Below are 18,903 nucleotides of genomic sequence, written 5' to 3'. Positions count from 1 at the left end.
TTTATGCTATTGTTTTTCAGTGTTCTTTGTACTATATTAAACTTTACACGTCATATCAGCATTACTCTATATAAAAACACTGACATTATATAATATCATGTATCAGTAAATACATATTTTAAAATACCAACAAAAAAAAAAAACTAATAGATAAAAATAAAAAATCATCTCAACCACAGGTTACCAGTAATTTTTTTGTACTGGATACTGTCCACTGCTGTAATTCCAGCATTGACAATATCTCCATTTTCATTGACAATATTCTCCAGTCGCTTTGACATTACTATTTGCTTGTATTATAGTCATCTTCTCACATTTCCTGACTTTCACACTTGAAATGAAAATTAAGATCAGACGAGCACACAACTCCTACTGTATGTTATCTGAGCAGAACTCATAGAGACTCTGCTTAATTCAGAGGGGCAAAGGAGCAGTCCTGCCCCAAATGCATGAGGCATGATTGAGAGTCAGATTGCAAGCTTGTCCTAAAGCTGTAAAATAGCTGAAAGATTGCTGAAGCTTTGTTTAGACAAGATTGCTGGCCTATGGTATGGTATATGCATTAATTTGGTCAGTATATTTGTAATTTTAACAATTTGTGGAGTGTCCTAAAACCTAGACTTAACTTAAAACCTAATATAGTCTTTTTAAAATCAAAAGTGCCATTGCAAGCACCGAAACCACCACGGCAGCACATTTTGTCAGTCGTAAATTTTGCATCATTTTAATCCATGAGCCCCTTAATTAGGCAATAAAATCCAAGCTTTCAATGAATGACTGTATAGGTTTCACTGTGTGTACAAACCCCCAAACTGTGGCATTTGTGTCTTTCTCACCCGAGGATTACAAGCATTTCTGCAGGTGCAGATGTGTCACACAGACAGCCTCTCATGGCTGTGACTGTGGTGAGGTGCCATGAAGCCCAAAGGAGAGGACCAGTGACAGAGTGGCGTATATGACATATACGGGGTAAGCATGTGGATAAGAGCTGAAACTGGGTCCAGCGGCATGCTCGAGTTGAGCCCAGTACTTTACCTCTCCCATGTTACAGAGTAAAGCACTCTCCCTCAGAAAAAAGTCCCCTGCACTGCACATGATACTCAATTATTCATTTGCTTACTGACACAGAAGAGGATGGAAACATCCGCAATCCTCCTCTCTTTCCTCCTTTTTCCGAAGACAAGGAACAGCTATGATACCATCAGCCAATTCCCCTGTTTCTCCACAGTTGTACGACATGAATAATTAACACTAATGACCTCGTGCACATATGCGGAGAGAACCCCGAGTCATCATCTCTTTCCCGAACGGTGCTACTACCTCAGTGCTCCCTCCATTTTGGGGGGGAAAAAACCCCCCATTTCTCCAGACTCACACATTTGGGGCTGAGGAATGTGCCGATGAGCAGAATAAATTCAGCCGCTGTAAGGTGTTTCCTGACAGCGCGGGTCCCAGGAACACTCCCAGCAGAGGCCCAGCGAATCGGCGCACGTGCCCCCTCCAGATCCTCAACCGCGTACTCCACAGCGCTAAATGCCCTGCGAGTCCGCTCCTCCAGATTAGTTTAGCTCAGTGCAGATCACAACAATCGAGCGCGCGGGCCGCGGCGCCATACGGACCGGCTGGTCTCCCAGCGTGCGGCAGCGCGGCCGACAAGGTGCGCTCCGGCAGATGAGATACAGCGATGAAGGGGAATGATTAATGTGCGGCCCGCGCTATCAAAGAGGCCTGCTAGCTCAAAGATGAGAGATTGCTTTCTGACGATCATTAAATCCTGGTTGCCACATATACGAGAGAACACTTTTCATCTGCGCTCTGACAGAGAGCTCCTGCCGCTGTCTGAGACCGGCCGATGCCAGGGGGAGGCGTGTGGAAGTGCTGGGGAGGATTGGACGGCGTGCCACCTGTTTGAGGGTCTCCATGCCGAGTGGTAAAAGCACACTTCCACTGCTTTATTATTCATGGGTTTGGTGGATGCTTTTATCCAAAGCCTCCTACACTTTCTGAAACTCATTTACGAAGCTGTTTTTTCGATGGGGCAATCCAGGTAAAGTGCCATTCTCTGATTCTTGGAAGCTGGTTCTGACTCAGAATGCAAACTTGCCCACCCCTGACTGCTTTGGACCCTCTACTTGTGTTATGTCTGAATGTACCGACTTTCAACGGGTAATATTTTCTAAACCAATCATTACTCATAGGTATAGCCAGTGCGATTCAAACATTATATACACTGCAAAGGTCATTCTTTTTTAAGGAAATAGATGGATTCGAGGAAATTGCTTTAAATTGCGGTGGGTGTTTTAATGGCTGATCTGAACTACTGAGCCAGATGAATGCAGGTGAATATGCAAGTAACCACACGATTAGTACAGAACATATCTGTAAGTCTCCATCCACTCAAGAGCCTTCCCACACTCAACCGCTTCCATAAAAATGGGGAATCAGCAAGTCTTACCAATAAAAGTACAGCAGCAACTCAATAAAATAAAACAGAATACAACATGATTCTAAGATTATTAATAGTAGAACATAATAACAATAATAATAATAATAATAATAACAGTAGTAATTCTGTGTGATTTCACTGCCATCCTATAGATAAATTGTAATTCTGTGTGATTTCACTGCCACGCTATAGATAATTTGTTATATTAGCATAAGTGAAAGAGGCTTGGCAGGGTAGCATATGTGTAAATACTTGCACCAGAATGTGTCCTGTGTCCTCAACATCCCTCTCATAAAGTTCAGCTGATGTCCTCTGAGGCCAGAAACGGACAGGCCTCTGCAGAGCGTGGTCACGTGACCTGCGCGTACATCAATACAGCGCAGCTTTTCAACAATTCAGCGAAATTTGCACCTTTTCCGTTTGTTTTTTTTTTTTTTTGTTAATTTTTTTTTTTAGCCGAACAAAGTGAAATGTGGAGTCGCGGCGCGCAAGGTAAACCGCACGCGGTACAGGGTGCGGACAAACAGAACCGGCTGCGCGACAGAAAACGCGCCCGGCGAAAGGCTGAGGCAAAATAACTGCCGAGACCCCCGGAACTGCTGGGGGTTCGTCTGCACAATGTGAAGCCCCGAGTCCACTCCCCCTTCCACAACTTCGGCCGCTCCAGCCGCGCAGCTGAGGAAGACCGTACCAAGGCGAGCAGGCAACCCCGCAGGGAGGAGTACTCACCCAAAAATACATCATCATTTCGGACACAGGGCAGGTGAGTGCGTGCAGGCGGAAGGCGGGGGAGAGCAGAGGGTCCGGTCTGGCCAGCGTGATCGGCGGGAGGAGAGTCCGTTAATCAATCTCTTTCAGGAGCCCTTCTTCCTCCTGGTCAGCCCCGCTCCACAAAACCGTTTGCTCAGGCGCGACTTATTTTTCTCAGTCTCTCCACTGTTTCTGCCGTCTCCTTTTTCCCTTAATTTTTAAAAACCTCCTCTTTATTCTGCCACAGGGAAAGAGAGAGAGAAGGCTGGAAGGCGTTGTTACCTCCTCTCTTTTTCTGCTCTTACTTTCCACCCTTTCCTTCCCTCAATACTCACTTAGATTCCCTCGCCCTCTCCCTCGCTCTCTCTCTCTCTCACACACTCTCTCTCTCTCTCTCTCTCTCCCTCCCTCTGTCTCCGTTTCTTCTGCCCCTTATTGGTGAATCTTAAATCAGTCAGTACAGTACGGTGGAGTACTGGAGCTCAACTAGAGCGGGAACCGTCGGCACTTGGCAGCTGTCTCCAGCATTCCTCCACTGGAGCTGTATCCCCTCTGCAGAAAGGAGCGAGCTGCCCCGGATCCAGCAGACGGTACGGTACGATTCGAGATCCAAAGGGGGGGAAGGTGTTTCCTTTGTTGCTGCTGCTGCTGTTGCTGCTGTCAGGGGTGGCTGTTTCTCCAAAGCGGGGTGAGAAGAGCAGTTTACCTCCTGCGCCGAGATGCAGTACTTTAAGTTGTTCCAGACACAGGAAGGAAAAAAAAAAACAACACAAACAAAACAGATGTAATAAAACTCGGGAAGAAAACGAGATACTGGAGCAACAAGGAAGAGCAGATAATTTTCTTTCTCGTTCTTTTTTTCCCTCTTTTTTTCTCCCCCCACTGCAGAGGCAGAGAGCTGGTGGACGCGGGAGCGTGTGGGGAACGGGCTCGCCGGTTTCAGCCGTAGAGTGCCGTGACCAATCAGGAGGCGGTGAAATGCTGAGGGAATAGGTTGACAGGTCTGTGCGGTGGGTAGGTATGGATCATAAGGGCAGAGGAGGGACGGGAGAGGAGTTTGTGTGAGTGCGAAAATGTGTTTGTGTGTCTCGATACGCGTGTGCACTGGTGTGTTTGTGATCCAGGAGTGGATGGCTGGTACAGAAAAGGGGGTGTAGACAGGCTTGTAACATCCAGCCTGCCTCAGCAATTTTCAAACCGTATTGTCAATACGCGACTAGAGCTCTCGCTTTTAAATATTAACCCTTTGCTGGCCGCAGAGCAGGATGAGGAGAGCTAACAGAGCAGGGAACTGCTTTGCGTCCCCTTTCCTGATCAGAGCGCAGGGTGATCTATCAGAAGGGCATTATATGTGCCAATAAGCCTGATAGGCGCACATAGGAACTAATGGACAATTTGCAGCTTTCCTTAACAAAGAGACTGTACGCAATGTGTTCGTTGGGGCTTTTACATATTCAATTCTGACCCCCAATCAACACAAATGCATCACAAACAAGCTCTTCATTTTAGTAATGGCCAATATTTCTCCACATTGTATTTGCACCATCTCTCTCTGTGTTTGTATTAACATATAATGTGTGCATATATATCTTTTATGTCCACAAGACTCAATAGATTTACATTAGCAATCACAGAGCGAATAACGGCCTCTCTTCCCCATAAATCTGTGATGGGAAATAAAAATGAAATGCACTTCTCCGGCAACTCGGATTAAGGAAAACATTTTATCAAATGCTGAAGTCTATTTCAGGTCCTCGTCATAAATAACTAAAAGAGAGAAAGCACCACAGGCTGGAGCTAATGCGTGGGGCACCAGGGGCTTTCATAGATTAAAAAAGTAGAGGAGAGAAACAAGTTCAGAAGCCATTTTAACCTCACATAATCATTCTGTCTGCTTTAAAGGGACCCCCAGCCCTCAATTACCAATGCGAGAGAAAATAAAAAGGAAATTGGTACAAGAGGCACACGGAGCATCTGGCCGAGCCGGGCTTTTTCCCTTTCCCTTTTGCTCCTGTGCTTTCCACCATCATTCCTCCCCAGCATTCTCTGCAACATCAATCCAGGAGGCCGTGGGTACGGCTTGTTCAGGTTAACCACCGTGCGGGAGGCTGCCCCGAGAGGCGTCATTTTCCATTACAGAGAAGAGAACCTTCTTTTTTAAAATGAAAAAGGGAGCCAAAGTAAAAAGACATAAATTTGTTATGCTCCGTGTCGTGTTCTCTTCCCCCATTTCAGGGTCTTTTCTTCAATATTTAATCCCGCTGATGCGCGGCGGGGGTGTCTGCGGGCCGAGGCCCGCGTCTCCCAGTCTAGCCGGATCTTCTCACCGGCTCTCAGCCCCACCGGGGCGGCGTCACCGAGCCCTCGCCCGGCCCGCTCGCCCCCTACGAGCCGCCAGAGAAGGCCGCCGTGGGGAGGGGCTCGTCGCCGAGACCATTTCTGCGGCTGCGTTCCGCCAGTACGCGCGGCTAATTACCCACCTTTGACAGGAGGAGGTGCAAAACGAGCTCTGGTAAGCTTCCGGTGAGCTAGAACGTTAGCGGTTAGCGTGGCCTAATGCTAAAAATGCTGACGGAGGAACGTGGCCAAGCCCGTGCCTGTCCTCGGTCATTCCCCTGTAAGACTGGGTCTGGCTTCAGTCCTTGCCTCTTGGCAAATACTGTCACATGATCAAGTAAAAATAATAAAAAAAAAAGCTTCTTTAAATGGGCCAGGCTGGATAGAGGTAGGACAGGGGGATATTCTCCAGACCCATGGAGAGCAGGGTCTTCCTCTGGCCTCTCTTAATTAGGAGATACTGTTGGCAAGCGGCAGGTGAACACATCTGGGACACCATATTGGCAGAAAACACAGTGGGCCTTGGAAATAACGCAAGCTCTCCGCATTTTATTTATTTCATTCTTAAAAGGACCAATCGGGTAAGATTATGTGTTTTGGTAGCTACCCAGTAGTGCAAAAAGCACAGTTAAACAAGCACAGCATAGATCTTTACAGCTAACCCACAAGAGGGAAGCACATTCGTTACAATGGCTAATTGGTTAAATTCAAGGTTCTCCGCCACAATTTCAATTATTCTGTCTACTATTTAAAAGACAAACAATACTGGAAATGACCTGTCAAACAAAGCGGGGGGAAAAAAACGATACGTTTGGTACGATACACGTGCTGCATAACAAAGGGTCTTATCAATCCAAACGCCTGTTTATTTTTCGGTGCGTGTGTTTGACCTGTCCTTGGTGCGCTCCCCCCCCCCCGAGCCCCTGGCGGCGGTAACGAGGGGGTATGTAGTAATGAAGAGGGGGTTTGTCTGCGTGTGTGGACAGCGCTCGGGAGCCCAGCCCGGCGGAGAGCGTGATTACAGCCCCGCTGCTGTCAGGAGGGAGCTGGGGAAGTGTACACAGCGCCCCTCGTAACAAGCCCGCATTCTTCTAACCCAACTGCACACGGCGACGTTACATCACCATCTCAACCGCACAGGCCCGCAGACAGCTGCAGCACAACACAGCCGCCACGCAGGGCCGGCTCCTCATTAGTGTGCTCGCTGATTACGTCAAGCGTTAAGTTCTTCACTCGGGCTACAGCGCCACGTTCCTAGGCAACAGTGTATTTTTAGTTTATCGCTATTTATTTGTATTTTTTCTAGACAAACGGTTATCCTTGTTTAGATAAACAGGAAATGAATCCTCGGACTTCCTCGTCAGAAACAGGCGCCCTTATGGGGCTGCCGTGGAGAGGGCCTGGCTCCGCCCATCGGTCACATGTTGGGCAGAGTTCATGGAGGGCAGAGCGTGCTCACTTTCTGATTCGCTCATCTTTCCTGTAGTATTTACATTTACATTAGGACTTGGAGATGCAAGAAAACAAATTAAAAAACAAATACCCTCCTTCAGTCAAGAAATAACATTTGTTTGGTACTATGTAAGCCAAGGTCCCTCTCTCCACCACCCCACCCCCCCTCCCCTTAACCATATGGTGGAAAAAAATTGTGAATTCTTGATGATTAGCACCATTTTGAGGCCTTGTAAGCCACAATGACTATTATTCTATTTTTAAAGTTTTAAGCAATTCAATTCATTTATTCATAAATAGTGCATACGTGCATACACACATGGACTGGCACGCTATTTCTCATTCCATGGAAAAGAACAGATCAGATATGGAATATCTTTTTTTTTTTTCAATGAACAAAACAGCTTTTTAAATATTAAAATGAGAACCACAGCAGTGACAGCTGTTGGCTTTGATGGCTCTGTCATTTCCTCCTCTTTCAAAGGCTACACCTCAACAGCTGCGCTGCGTTATGAATCATGCAACATGTGGTGTGTGTGTGTACTTGCGTGCTGGTATTTTTAGAAATAAAAAAAAATTGAAATAATTCTAAGACATCTAAAGTGCTGACACTTTGGATCGTTTAGATGTAAGAAACCTGTGATTGAGGTTGAACATACTTATAAGGTGAGGAATTAGAGACTTCTCTTTTTCCTTTTCAGTAAATGTTATTTCCATGGCGATTCCAAGCGACACGAACGGCAGTGCAGGTAGACCTTCTTATTTATGTACGCCACGACTTTTCAAAATTACTTATTGAACAAGGAGCAGTTACATATGCATGACATTACAATGAAAACGCTGAATCAATAAATGATGTTTTGCATTTTTAAAAGTATAATGTCCACAGTAATTTATTTGCTTGACTCCTGATGCCCTTTAGGTTCTGAGATTGCATCTGGGTCTATTGCCAGCACCAGAATTCTGCCTGCCACAATTAGACATAGACACCACATCAACATTTATTAATTCTTAATAACACTGAAATGTGTAATTAGGCACTGACATGTGGTAAGATTATAGTGTTTAATTAAAATGTAATTATGAGCAACTCATTTTCAAACAGTTTGTGCACATGCATCTAAATTCAATGCATTATTTAGAGAGTTTTTTTGTCTGAAAGACTCATTCAGTGGGAATGAGTAGGCTTGTGAGTCACAGTGTGATTTTTATCCGCTGGATTTCGGATGAGACGATAAGACTGGCCACACCCCTCACACCGCCTCTCCACTGCCTAACACCTGCAGCAGTGCCGCTAAGGACCCGCTTAACGTCCTCACCCGCGTTCAGCCAAGCTACCTCACTTACGTTCTCAGAGCCTTTATTCCACAGTCCAAGGGGCGAAACGAAAAGCTGCAAACAAAGCGACCGACTGGGCATTCTCTGCGCCGCGTCGATGCACACGGAGGATGCCGCCAAATCACAGACGCCAAAAACGGAGCTCAAAGCAAACAATGAAAACACACCAGCACCCGCTGTCCCGGCAGAGACCGCCTGACGGGATCATCTCAGCTCGGCTCGGCTCGGCTCGGCTCGGAACGGCGCAGAAAGCCGGAGGCGCTAAAGTACGGTAAGTTCACCCAGAAGACCGCGGTACTCACCAGTCTCGTGACGAGGGGCACCCCAAAATGCCAGAAGTGCTCGTTCAGCAGCCCACTGTACACCACGTTTCCAAAGAGAGCAATGGTTCCAGATTTGCACAACCCGTTTCCTGGCTTGCTTTCTGCAGGTGAGACAAAGATGAAAAGAGAGCGCGTCAAAACTAGGGAGGGAGAAACTCGGCATCTTGGTGAGTCGAGCGAGCTCGGAGTCAAACTGCCTCTGGACCGCTGGGAAGAGTCGCAAAATTCAAAAATGTACACATCAGTCAAAACACAGTATCATTTTCACATACGCTAAAAGGAGAGGCATTCCCAGCTCATCATAATGCACTAAACTGCAGCTGAACCATCCTGGACCAACACGGGCAAACACAGCCAACACAAACAGACACCAAAACAACCTTCTCCACTCGGTGAATAATTCCACAGCAGGAGCGGAGCAGAATTAAAGCAGGCCTGGAGTTTGGGCGAGCGGAGAGGTGGTCTGTGACAATCCCGAGCAGGGCCTGTCTGCTCTTTGATTGCGCCGTCCCCCGAGTGAAACTGGCCTGGCGGTTGATCACAGCCGCCGGTCGGCCTTGCCTTCGGCCGCGCGCACAACAAAGCCGCCGGGCGAGCGGCTCCTCTCTCCCTCCGGCGCCGGCCACCGCCACCGCCACCGCCACCGGCCTTCAGACGACAACCCCCCCCCCCCCCCTCCGCCACGACACCAGCACGGGCCGCCGGCTCGGCCCGCTGGAGAAATCAGAGCCCGACATCTCTGATCCCGATACGGCACACTGGAAACCAGGCGAGGCGCTTCACTCCAGGAACGCCACGCCGCACCGCTCCCGCTCCACCTGCAGGCGGCGCCACGCCTCGAACCGCAGGGCAACGGCAAGACGCAACGGCCATCGGGTCCAGCAAAGCAAAGATTTAAAAAATAAAATAAATAGAAATATTTTAAAATAAATTATTATTAAAAAAAGCGCACTGTGCTCTGGAACAAAAGGAAGGCGCGAAGGTGGCGTGTGCGAGACCGGCAGTGGTGAGCAACGCGTTCATTACTGAAAAACAAAAGTGAGAAGCCCCATTAAAATGTCACTCGTGCTCTTTGTGGCCGCGGCGCGGCGCGTGTATTACTGTTATTAATGGGGCTGGCGTGAGGGCACTGCTACGGCTTGATTGTTTATGGCTGCTGCTATCCGCAGCCTCTTCGGGCATGACTGGGAAGCCCTGGGTTCACACTCGATGAGCTCCTACTGCTGATATCATTTCAAATGACTAGATGAATATTAATTGGAAAGGCCCGGCTCCAGTGAATTGGAGCAGCGAAATTACACGCTGATACACCATCAAGCCACGTCCATCCCCCCACCGAGCGTGACACGTGCGGCTAGTTTGGATTCAAAAATAACACCATTTTACTCTAATTAGAGGTGAATAAAATGGCAGGCTTTTTTTTCACGTTTCTTTTCAGGTTTAATGGAACGGGAGGGTGGGCTTATTGCGAGCCAGCAGACAGTAAGCAGCTGAGCGCGTTTCTTTCGGCAACAGTGATTAAAAATAAAAGATCTCCTTTTACCGCGGTAAAAAAGAGAATGCATTATTTACCGAGAACACATTTAGCCGCGCTCCTCCGCGTCTTTAACGTGTGATTAAGCGTCGCCTCGTCGGCGAATGGGGAAGCCGGAGTGGGCACCTTGGTTTGTGAAGGCTCCCTCCGAAGACGAGCGGCGCTCTTCATCCTCAGCCGGGAGGCGCGGGGCGCTCAGCCTGTGATTAATTATTGAGAGCGGGATTGTGATGCGCGGGCGGCGGGCGGCGAGTCCGTGGCGGCGGCGGCGGGCGGCTCGCCGGGCTTCACAGCGCTTTTATTATCCCGCTCTTTGATTCGCTTTTTCTCCCCAGTTTGGGGGGATTTGACAGGAGCTTTAAACTGAGCAAAATGTCAAAGTTGTCGTAAACATGCGCGCCGGGGGGGGGGGGGGGTATTTTCGGTTTAATAAGCAGGGGAAGTAACATCGCGGGTGGAGACGGCGGTGGCATCATCGTCTCCTAATCTGCCATCGCTGTGTCCGTGTCAACCTTTCAGCGAACGTCTGCTCGGAGTAGTGCCCACGTAAGTGAGATACCAGGGCGTTCGCTTGCAAGCGCATTACAGGAGGATCTGTCTGCGGGAAAAAACAAAACTGCTGTGGGCATCGCGGTCGCATCGCTCTCCAGTTACAGACTGCACGATAGCAGCTCTAATAAAAGACATAAACAAAAAAGAGAAACACGCATATCCTTATTAGCCATCCGGAAAGCACACGATTTATAAGGTCAGAAATGTAGAGAAATGTTAGAAGAGAGACAAACATGGAAAGCGGATTGATTCCTAAGTAGTGTACACCACAGACGAGCACATTGGTATCTCCGCACAAGCCAGCCATTGTAGGTTTTATAAGGTGGAGCCCCTTCACAGGGGAGAAAAGTGGAACGGAATAAGAGTGTCGACAGTGGAAGGGAGGAGAGACTGTTTACAGCTGTGTGTGTGTGTTTTTTTTTTTGGGTGTGTAGCAGACGCTCAGACACGCAGAGGGTCACCGCTCTCCCTCATCCAGGGAGAGGCTGGGAGGGTTACACACACTGCTTAAGAACGCAGCCCGATCCCAACAACCCGGCACTTTGCAGCCAAGCAATAAGGAAAAACAACACTTTTAATAATTCAGGCCCTGTGACAGAGAGGGGGGCGGGGGGGGGCTGAAGGGATGGAAGTGGCGGGGGCCGAGCCGAGGAAGGCTGTCTGTCTATATTACCGCAGAAGGCTACGTTTAGCCTCTGCCACATGTTATTAAAGCCGCGCTCGCTGCCCCGCCATTTACCTGCCTCGTTTTTTTCTCCCTCTTTTTTTTTTTAAAACCCAAAAGCCTGCGAGGCACAGAGAGCAGTAAAAGACAGAAGCATTTAAAACAACAGCGCAGCCTGCAGCTGAGGGGGGCAGAACCGCGCAGCTCCTAACCCGGATCTGCCTGCCTTTTTATCTGGTCCTTAAAGCGCTGAGTTCCGCGCCGTGCTCTTCTGCCGGGGAGCCGTAAACCGCGCGCGGCCCCTCGCCTTCCCCCTCGCCTCGCCCCCCCACCGACTGATTGAGATTACGGCATAAAACACATTTCACTCGGCTACACGCGGAACCTTCCGGCCCGCGGCCACGTTTACACCAATCCTGGCTTTTAGTCTCATAACCATGACGATGGAGGTGTTCCGCCAGGCAGGCGGGTATGCATTTTTCTTACCGTGTCAAAATCAGGAAAAAAAAAAAAAGCAAATAAAATGAATAAAAAATGGGAATTTATTACCTTTTCTGTCCTACAGCAAGGTCAATTTGAATTAGAGAGATTAGGGGGCGAGCGTGTTTCCGCTCGTCCTGGTTTCAGTAGGGCAGGGGAGTCTTTCCTCAGGACCTGGCTCTCGGATCCCGGAATGCTGCGGTCACATGACGTTATTTACCGTCTGCCACGCGCCCGGTCTGGCAGGGTTCTGACAGGAGTCAGACGGGCCCAGTTCTCGCTCCGCTCTGTGGGGCGATGATGTCGGGACCTCGTTCCAACCCAAACGCAGCGGCGCTACCAGCGCCTCCATATGGCTGCCACCCTACACCCATGCCAGGGCATCAATCAGGCCAGCCCAGCCCGCCACGGAGGGCGAAAACGCCCCGGCTGCCCCCAAGTTAAAACCTCTGCTTCCTCCTGCCTCTTCTTTAGGGTCTCCAACAATGAATTCATTACACATTCCCCAGGAGTCATCCGCAACCTCTTTATAAAATACTGTGTGACTCTGCCTTCTTAAACACTGCCCCCACCACAAGTTAATCATCTCCCATTGGAGAGCAGTTCATTCACCGGGGCTGATTAATACTGCTCGGCTCTATGGCACCAGACATAGCTGCAAGGGATCCGCAGCATTAATAACTAGCCCGCGCCTCCATCAGCCCTTAGAAAAACACAGCTGATGAAGAGGGCGCCAACGCTAATAATGCTTGTCGAGAGGTGCAATAACAGAAGTGTCTACTTAGCCCTGTGAGGGACCACTGGCCCTCCTCCGCCCTGCCTGTCACCAGTACTGGCACACTTTATGGGGAGCCGTTTATACGCGAGAGAAACCCGCTGCCGTGACTCCATGGACGCGGAATAACACGGAATCCGACCCGTGACGAGAAATTATGAAGCATGATGAGGACCCGGGGTCTGGAGCGGACATTTTCATATTTCTGCGCGGAATCCAGCGTCTGATCCCCGCGCGCGGCCGCGGCGGCGGCGGCGCGGACCAGCCCGGGCTCGCTAACGCTCGGCAGAGCGGGGCAGTCGGGGGCGGGCTGGCGTTCTGCACGCGGCTGGGCCATTGACGAGGCCGCTGCGCAGACACAGTGTCATCAGCAGAGTCCTGAACACGCAGAGGCCCCGACACCCAAATTAAAAATCAAGCGCACGGCAATATTGATGGAATCCAGACGGCAATAAAATCCCGCGAAATGAGCTCCTGAAACTTTTTTCCTTTTCTTTTTTTTTCTACAACAGAGGAGAAAATTTTTTATTTGTGGGGATGACGACAGGTTTTGGCAAATCGTAAAATACGTCTGGTTTCTTCCGCTCATTTCTTTGTTTCTGCCGGTTTGTTTTACGCTTCTCTTGTGCGAGCTGTTCTGATGGTATAGTCCAGCATAATTTATTAATTTATGGGTAAATCAATGCCCAGTGTCCTTATAGATTACTTCAAAATCATAAACGGCCTTGACAGGAAATGCAGAGTAATACAATTTAATTAAACTCCATATCCTCCCCAGTGCACCAAGTAGGAAAATAAAAACTGATTAAAGTGGCAGTCAAATAAAACAGCATTTAATTGGCATACACCACGAAAGCTGTTTGCATGTTTATTTAACATTGCACTGTATTAATAAAAAATTAAAGCCCTAATTGGGTAAACTTGTGCAGGCAAGAGCGCGCTCTGGCTCTGCTTCCCACTGTTTAATGGACTGTGACTGAAAAATAATCCCAGGCTAGTTTAATATTTCTGCAGTCATACTTGATGAAAATCCCGCTCCCATTGGCCAGGAGCCACACATTAAAAAGCAATCACAGCTACCTGGACCTGCTGGAAAATCCCCAGTAGAGCAGACCACTCAAAGCCCAGTGCCGACTCGGGAGGGGGATCATTAGCACATATCCACTGCGCAGCCTGGAAACAGGACGGGGGGGGGGGGGCGTTTCAATAACCCTTCCTCTCCGAAATCTACTCCCACCCCCCACCCAGCCCCAATTCCGGCTCATCCCGCTTGGCACGTCACTGGAGACAGCTGGATAGTTTCGGGCTCTCGGTTGCTGTCAGTTTAGCACACCGGCCAGTCCAAACGAGATGGCCCTTTGATCCGCCACCAAAATCCCAAACAGCCGCGCCCTCATCAGCCAGCACAGAGCACCAACACAACCGTCCCTCTCCCTGCGTGGCCTGTGCCCGTCCACCGAGAGGGACGTTCCACAGCGGGGGGTCTCTCCAGGAAGAAGGGCCGAGAGCGGAGACCTAGCGGCTCAAGAGGTGCGCGCACCCGCGGAGTCACACGGGAAAGGAGTCATCTGAGCGCAAGCTTGCGTCTCCACAAAAACCCAGACACGGCACTCCCCAGAGAGTACTCTGTGCTGCTGCAGGCATCCCTGTGCCGGGCCAGCTACGTAACAGAGATAAGAATAACAGCGATAACCGTTCTCAAGTACGTCTTTGTATTGCCGCACATCAAAGTGATTCTTAAATGGGCTTCATTAATTAATATTGTATAAGGACGGCAGAACGAAAAATCAAAAACAGCGCGATGCGGATGCTATATCTGGGCCCGCGCGGTCGAGAGCCCTTTCTCTTCCGCGAGACTGGAGCTTGCCGCTCGCTCTTTGTTGGCTCTGTTTTGTCAACACCAGCTCTGCGGCTATTCCCGAGGGCGAGCAAATCTTCCGGAATCTGCCGGAGCTTTGTTCCAGCGACACCGCCATTATTTATTTATTTCTTTAACTAAGCACTACAAAGCCAGCTAACTGTAAAACAATTAAATTACCATAAGCATGTTAAATTATCCATTCAGATTTAGTGCTTCAATTTACAGTAAAAATTTGAACGGTTAAATTATGCTGATTTAGGTTAGGGAAAATTCAAATAATCGGAGGGTTTTAATGTCTATTCACAAAGGACTGCACAACATGCTCTTTGTTCTTATTTATTGATAGCATGTTCTAATTCAATTTCCCTGAATTTAAAAGCAGAGAATATTGCATTATTAAAATGGATGCATGATGAAAATCCTTGAAAAAATGGCAAAACTGAATAAATTGTGAATAAGTGGTTGACTGTTGGACTGCCGCAGTGGATCGAGCGAAAAGCAGTCCGATATCTGCGCCAGCGGCTTCGGGTGCTTGTGTGTGAGCGTGCTTGTGTGTACCTGCACGACACAGTGTGTGTGTGTGTGTGTGTGTGGGTCTTCCGTGTGTTTGCGTAGCCGTTGCTCAGAGTGCGCGTGTGCGTGTGCGTTGGCCTGCTTCTGCTCACGCATGCATATTTGATGGGCCTCACAGAGGAGACGGTGCAGCCGCACACCGCCTCCCGCACCTCTGCTGTGCAGATTGAATCCTCCCCGTCCGCCCCGTCCTGTGGGAGCGCGGGAGCCAATACAAGCAGCCTTTTAAGGGCTCCCGTGCCCGCGGGCGGCTCGTATTGGAAATCCGGTGCAGGAGGTATAATTGAGAAGTAGAGAGGGGGGTATATTAAAGATCAAAGCGGATTGATTGGCCCTGACCTCGGAACCCGTGTTCTCCTGTGAACCGGCCACACGGAAGCGTTCTCTTAACAAGCCAGGGGTCAGGGAGGACCTCTGCACAAACAAGCCGTGGCTCCCACCGGGGGAAGGACAGGAGGCAGCCGTCTCCCAGAGCGCACCGAGCCGCCGCGCTGACGGACGACAACGGGACACGACGAACAAACAAAACAAAGCTCCAACTGCGTCGAGCTGTGACACTTTGTCAAAGAAAGGGCTTAAATTTCTCAAAGCCTGAAAGAAAGCTTTCACTTTTTATATGTGCTCCATATTACAAGCACAGCAGCGGGGCGGATGTAAATAACAGCCGATAACTCAGTGTTTTTAGTGTGCAGAATAAGAGTGGTGGACACCACATCCAGCGCACGCCTCCCAATGAGCGATGATTTAGCGCCTGTGATGAAGGCGATAGACACCTGTAGAACCAGTCCGAACAATTCCCGATAAATTTTTGATGGACGCCGCCTGCCAAAGTGGAATGATTTACATGATCATCGCTGCAAAAATCCTGCATCCCTCATAGCAAAGTCAGCCGCCCCTTCAAAACTCAATAACACACAGTCTGCCAAAACGTCAAACTCACAAGCTGTAGTATTTATTAGGACTCAGGCCCCTTTACTCATAAAACTGCCACGCTGGTCCTTTTTTCTGCAAAGAGAAGAGTGTTTACAGCGTGTGTATTTCCACACTGTGGCTGCAGTAAGCACTGGGCCACCAGGTTTTAGACATCACTGTCCTGGGGATCACAGTCAGCGCTGTCCTGGCCGGTTTCGCCACAGGAGATCGTCTGTAACGACGTGAACCTCCAGCCAACAGACTCTGCTGAAACTCCGAAAAGACCACTGGAAACTAAAACAAACACAAAAACAACAAATGCATATTTCAAAACGCAAACAAACATAAAATCATATTTTATGTGCTGTCAGGCATTGTTGTATACCGTGGCATCAGGTCTGTGCTGACGGAAAAAAAAGCATTCGAGCTTAGAACAGCCCGTAAGCTGGTTGTTGTCGGTCCACCCCATCATTTTATCATCATTAAATTATGTGTGCTGCTCATTTAAACAGCAGAACCTGCACTCCCCCCCTTCAAAAAGAAAAGGAAAATTCCATAATAGATGTTGCACGCGCGGACTTAGCGGGAAGGCCGGTGGCTGGCGCTTTGTATTAAGAGACAGGCTGAGACCGGTCGGTGCCCTGAGTGCGTGGTGCTGGCGCTCGCCCCCGTCTGGATGAAGAGAAAGAGCCCGTGTCCGTGCCCCATGACATCCTCCATCACACACACACACACGCCCCGGCCATGGAAAAGCAGGGCCCTTTTTTTTTTTCCAAGGGTGTCCTGCAGCCCGAAAGCCGCTCTCCGCGCATCAATCAAGCCCTGTGTCCTGGCGTGGAACCGATCAATAGGGAACACAGCAGCTCATTGATAGCAGACAGCTCCTGACTAAGATATAGCATAACTTTTTTGCTGCCTAGTATAGCAATAATCTCCAAGGTCAATCTGAGTCGTTCAAGATGGTGGCGATACAGGGCGGCGCGGTCCGGCTGCTTGTGCAGGGAGATCATTAAATCCATAAGGCAGGGCACCGAACCGCCACTTCTAAAGACAGCCATCTTATGCATGACGCTCCCGCTCTGATCGCCTTAAAGCCGCGTCCACCCGCGCGGCTGATCGATTCACTTTGACTCAGCAGCTGTGCGACTCATTCATTAATTTGTCTTTCATCGTGCATTCCATCTCTCTTTAGTCTCTTCCTGCTTGAGCTCTGGTGTACACGAGGCACTGGTCCCACATGGCTGGCCACGTGGCCGGGTTTGTGGGAGTTTAAAAGACACAAGAAGAAAAACACACGCACAAGCATGCATGCAGATACAAATGCACATATAACGTAGTTTACGCACACACGCCCACACAGACACACATGCACACACCACATGCACACACTAGCACGCACACACACACATACTCACGCACACCACACACACACATCACGCACACACACGCGCACACACACACGCACACACACACACTCACACACACACACGCACGCACACTCACACACACACACATGCGCACACACACATACGCACGCACACACTCACACACACACGCAGTGCACACACACACACACACACACGCACACACACACATACGCACGCACACTCACACACACACACATACGCACACACACACACACACACACACACGCAGTGCACACACACACACACACGCAGTGCACACAAACACACACACGAGCGCACACACACACAGTACACACACTCTCAGGAGGAATGTGTGGGAACTGCCTGAGAGTGGTTAAGAAGCTCCGATTGAGAATTCCTATGATAATGCGCGGTGGGCAGCCCTGGCCTGACTGCCAGCTGGCCCTGGTGTGAGTGATGCTGGAGGGAGGCGGCCATTAGGGAAGTGCTGGAGGTGAGCACCGGGGCTCAGGTAATTAAGTACAAACATAGGCAGGAAAACTAGGCCTCCAGATTTATGTGGCTTAATAATGCACACGCTGCACTCCGTCTCCGGTCCCCGCACACTTTACAGGCAATCTCATAAAGCATTAACTACCTGACCATTCAAACGCACTCCATCACTCTCCTTCCAGCTCTCTTCTCCCCTCCTTCCCCCCCCTTTTCTCTCTGTGCTCACTCTGCCAGCGGGCATCTCTCCTTGCATGGCATAATGTGCCACCTGCCAGTCTGACAATGCCAGGCCAACAGACATCAGTAACGGGGAAAGGGCAGAATAACAAGTCTGTTTCACCCCTCCCTCTTTCTTCTCCTCATTTTTCACGACAGCACAGATTAAAGCAGCTTCCGCGGCGGGTCACAGGCTGTCACACTTGTATCAGTCTTTCCAATCGGAGCCCTGATTCACCGCACCTGCGAGACCCACCAATCACGCCGCAGGAAGTTCACAAACAGCCGTGACGAAATCCCGTCAAAACGGGACCGCGAGGGTTAATACTCAAAAACGTTGCGTTCAGACATGGGACGGCTCTTCTGTTCCTCGCGCTCAGCTCCAGCTCCACATATTAAATCGATCGGCGCAATGAAGCCGGGCATAATAACGACCCTCTCACAACACAGGGCGACTCCTCGAAGGGAGCAGAGGGTGGCATTTAAACCCAGCCCAGCCCCGGCCCCTTTTCTCCCAGGGCCAGGTTACGCCCCGGTCCAGGAGCAGGGGGTGCCGCTCCAGCCACAAACCCGACGGAGGGCCAAGCTCCCTCCGTTTGAGGAAACAAAGGACTCCAGGTAATGATGTGGACAGGGAATCAATAGCAGACTTACTGACTCATAACTGGCTGGTTAGGAGTTCTGTCTCCATTTCTGAGGCGATGTCATCGCTGTAATCAGAGACAAGCAGCAGGACAGGAGATGCTGTGGGAAGGCCCTCCCGTCCCATTAGCGAGAGTTCAGCCAAGGAGAAAGAGCAGCGATCGTGTG

General features: G+C 49.6%; 1 protein-coding gene across 9 annotated transcripts in view; it reads right to left on the bottom strand.

Moving 5' to 3' along the window:
- rbfox3a (RNA binding fox-1 homolog 3a) overlaps positions 1 to 18,903 on the bottom strand; it is a 549,809-nt gene that overhangs the window by 149,753 nt on the left and 381,153 nt on the right. For 8 of the 9 annotated variants that reach the window (XM_064323100.1, XM_064323093.1, XM_064323094.1 and 5 more), the window contains one exon: positions 8,626 to 8,747. In XM_064323100.1, the coding sequence (XP_064179170.1) occupies positions 8,626 to 8,747 (122 nt within the window). Of the gene's footprint in view, positions 1 to 3,175; positions 3,924 to 8,625; positions 8,752 to 18,903 lie in introns of those variants that run through there. The other variant, XM_064323102.1, reaches the window with a different exon arrangement.

Source organism: Anguilla rostrata, chromosome 2, assembly GCF_018555375.3.
Source record: "Anguilla rostrata isolate EN2019 chromosome 2, ASM1855537v3, whole genome shotgun sequence".
NCBI lineage: Eukaryota > Metazoa > Chordata > Actinopteri > Anguilliformes > Anguillidae > Anguilla > Anguilla rostrata.
The sequence above is the reverse complement of the archived record's forward strand: the minus strand, read 5'-3'. Positions and strand labels throughout refer to the sequence as shown.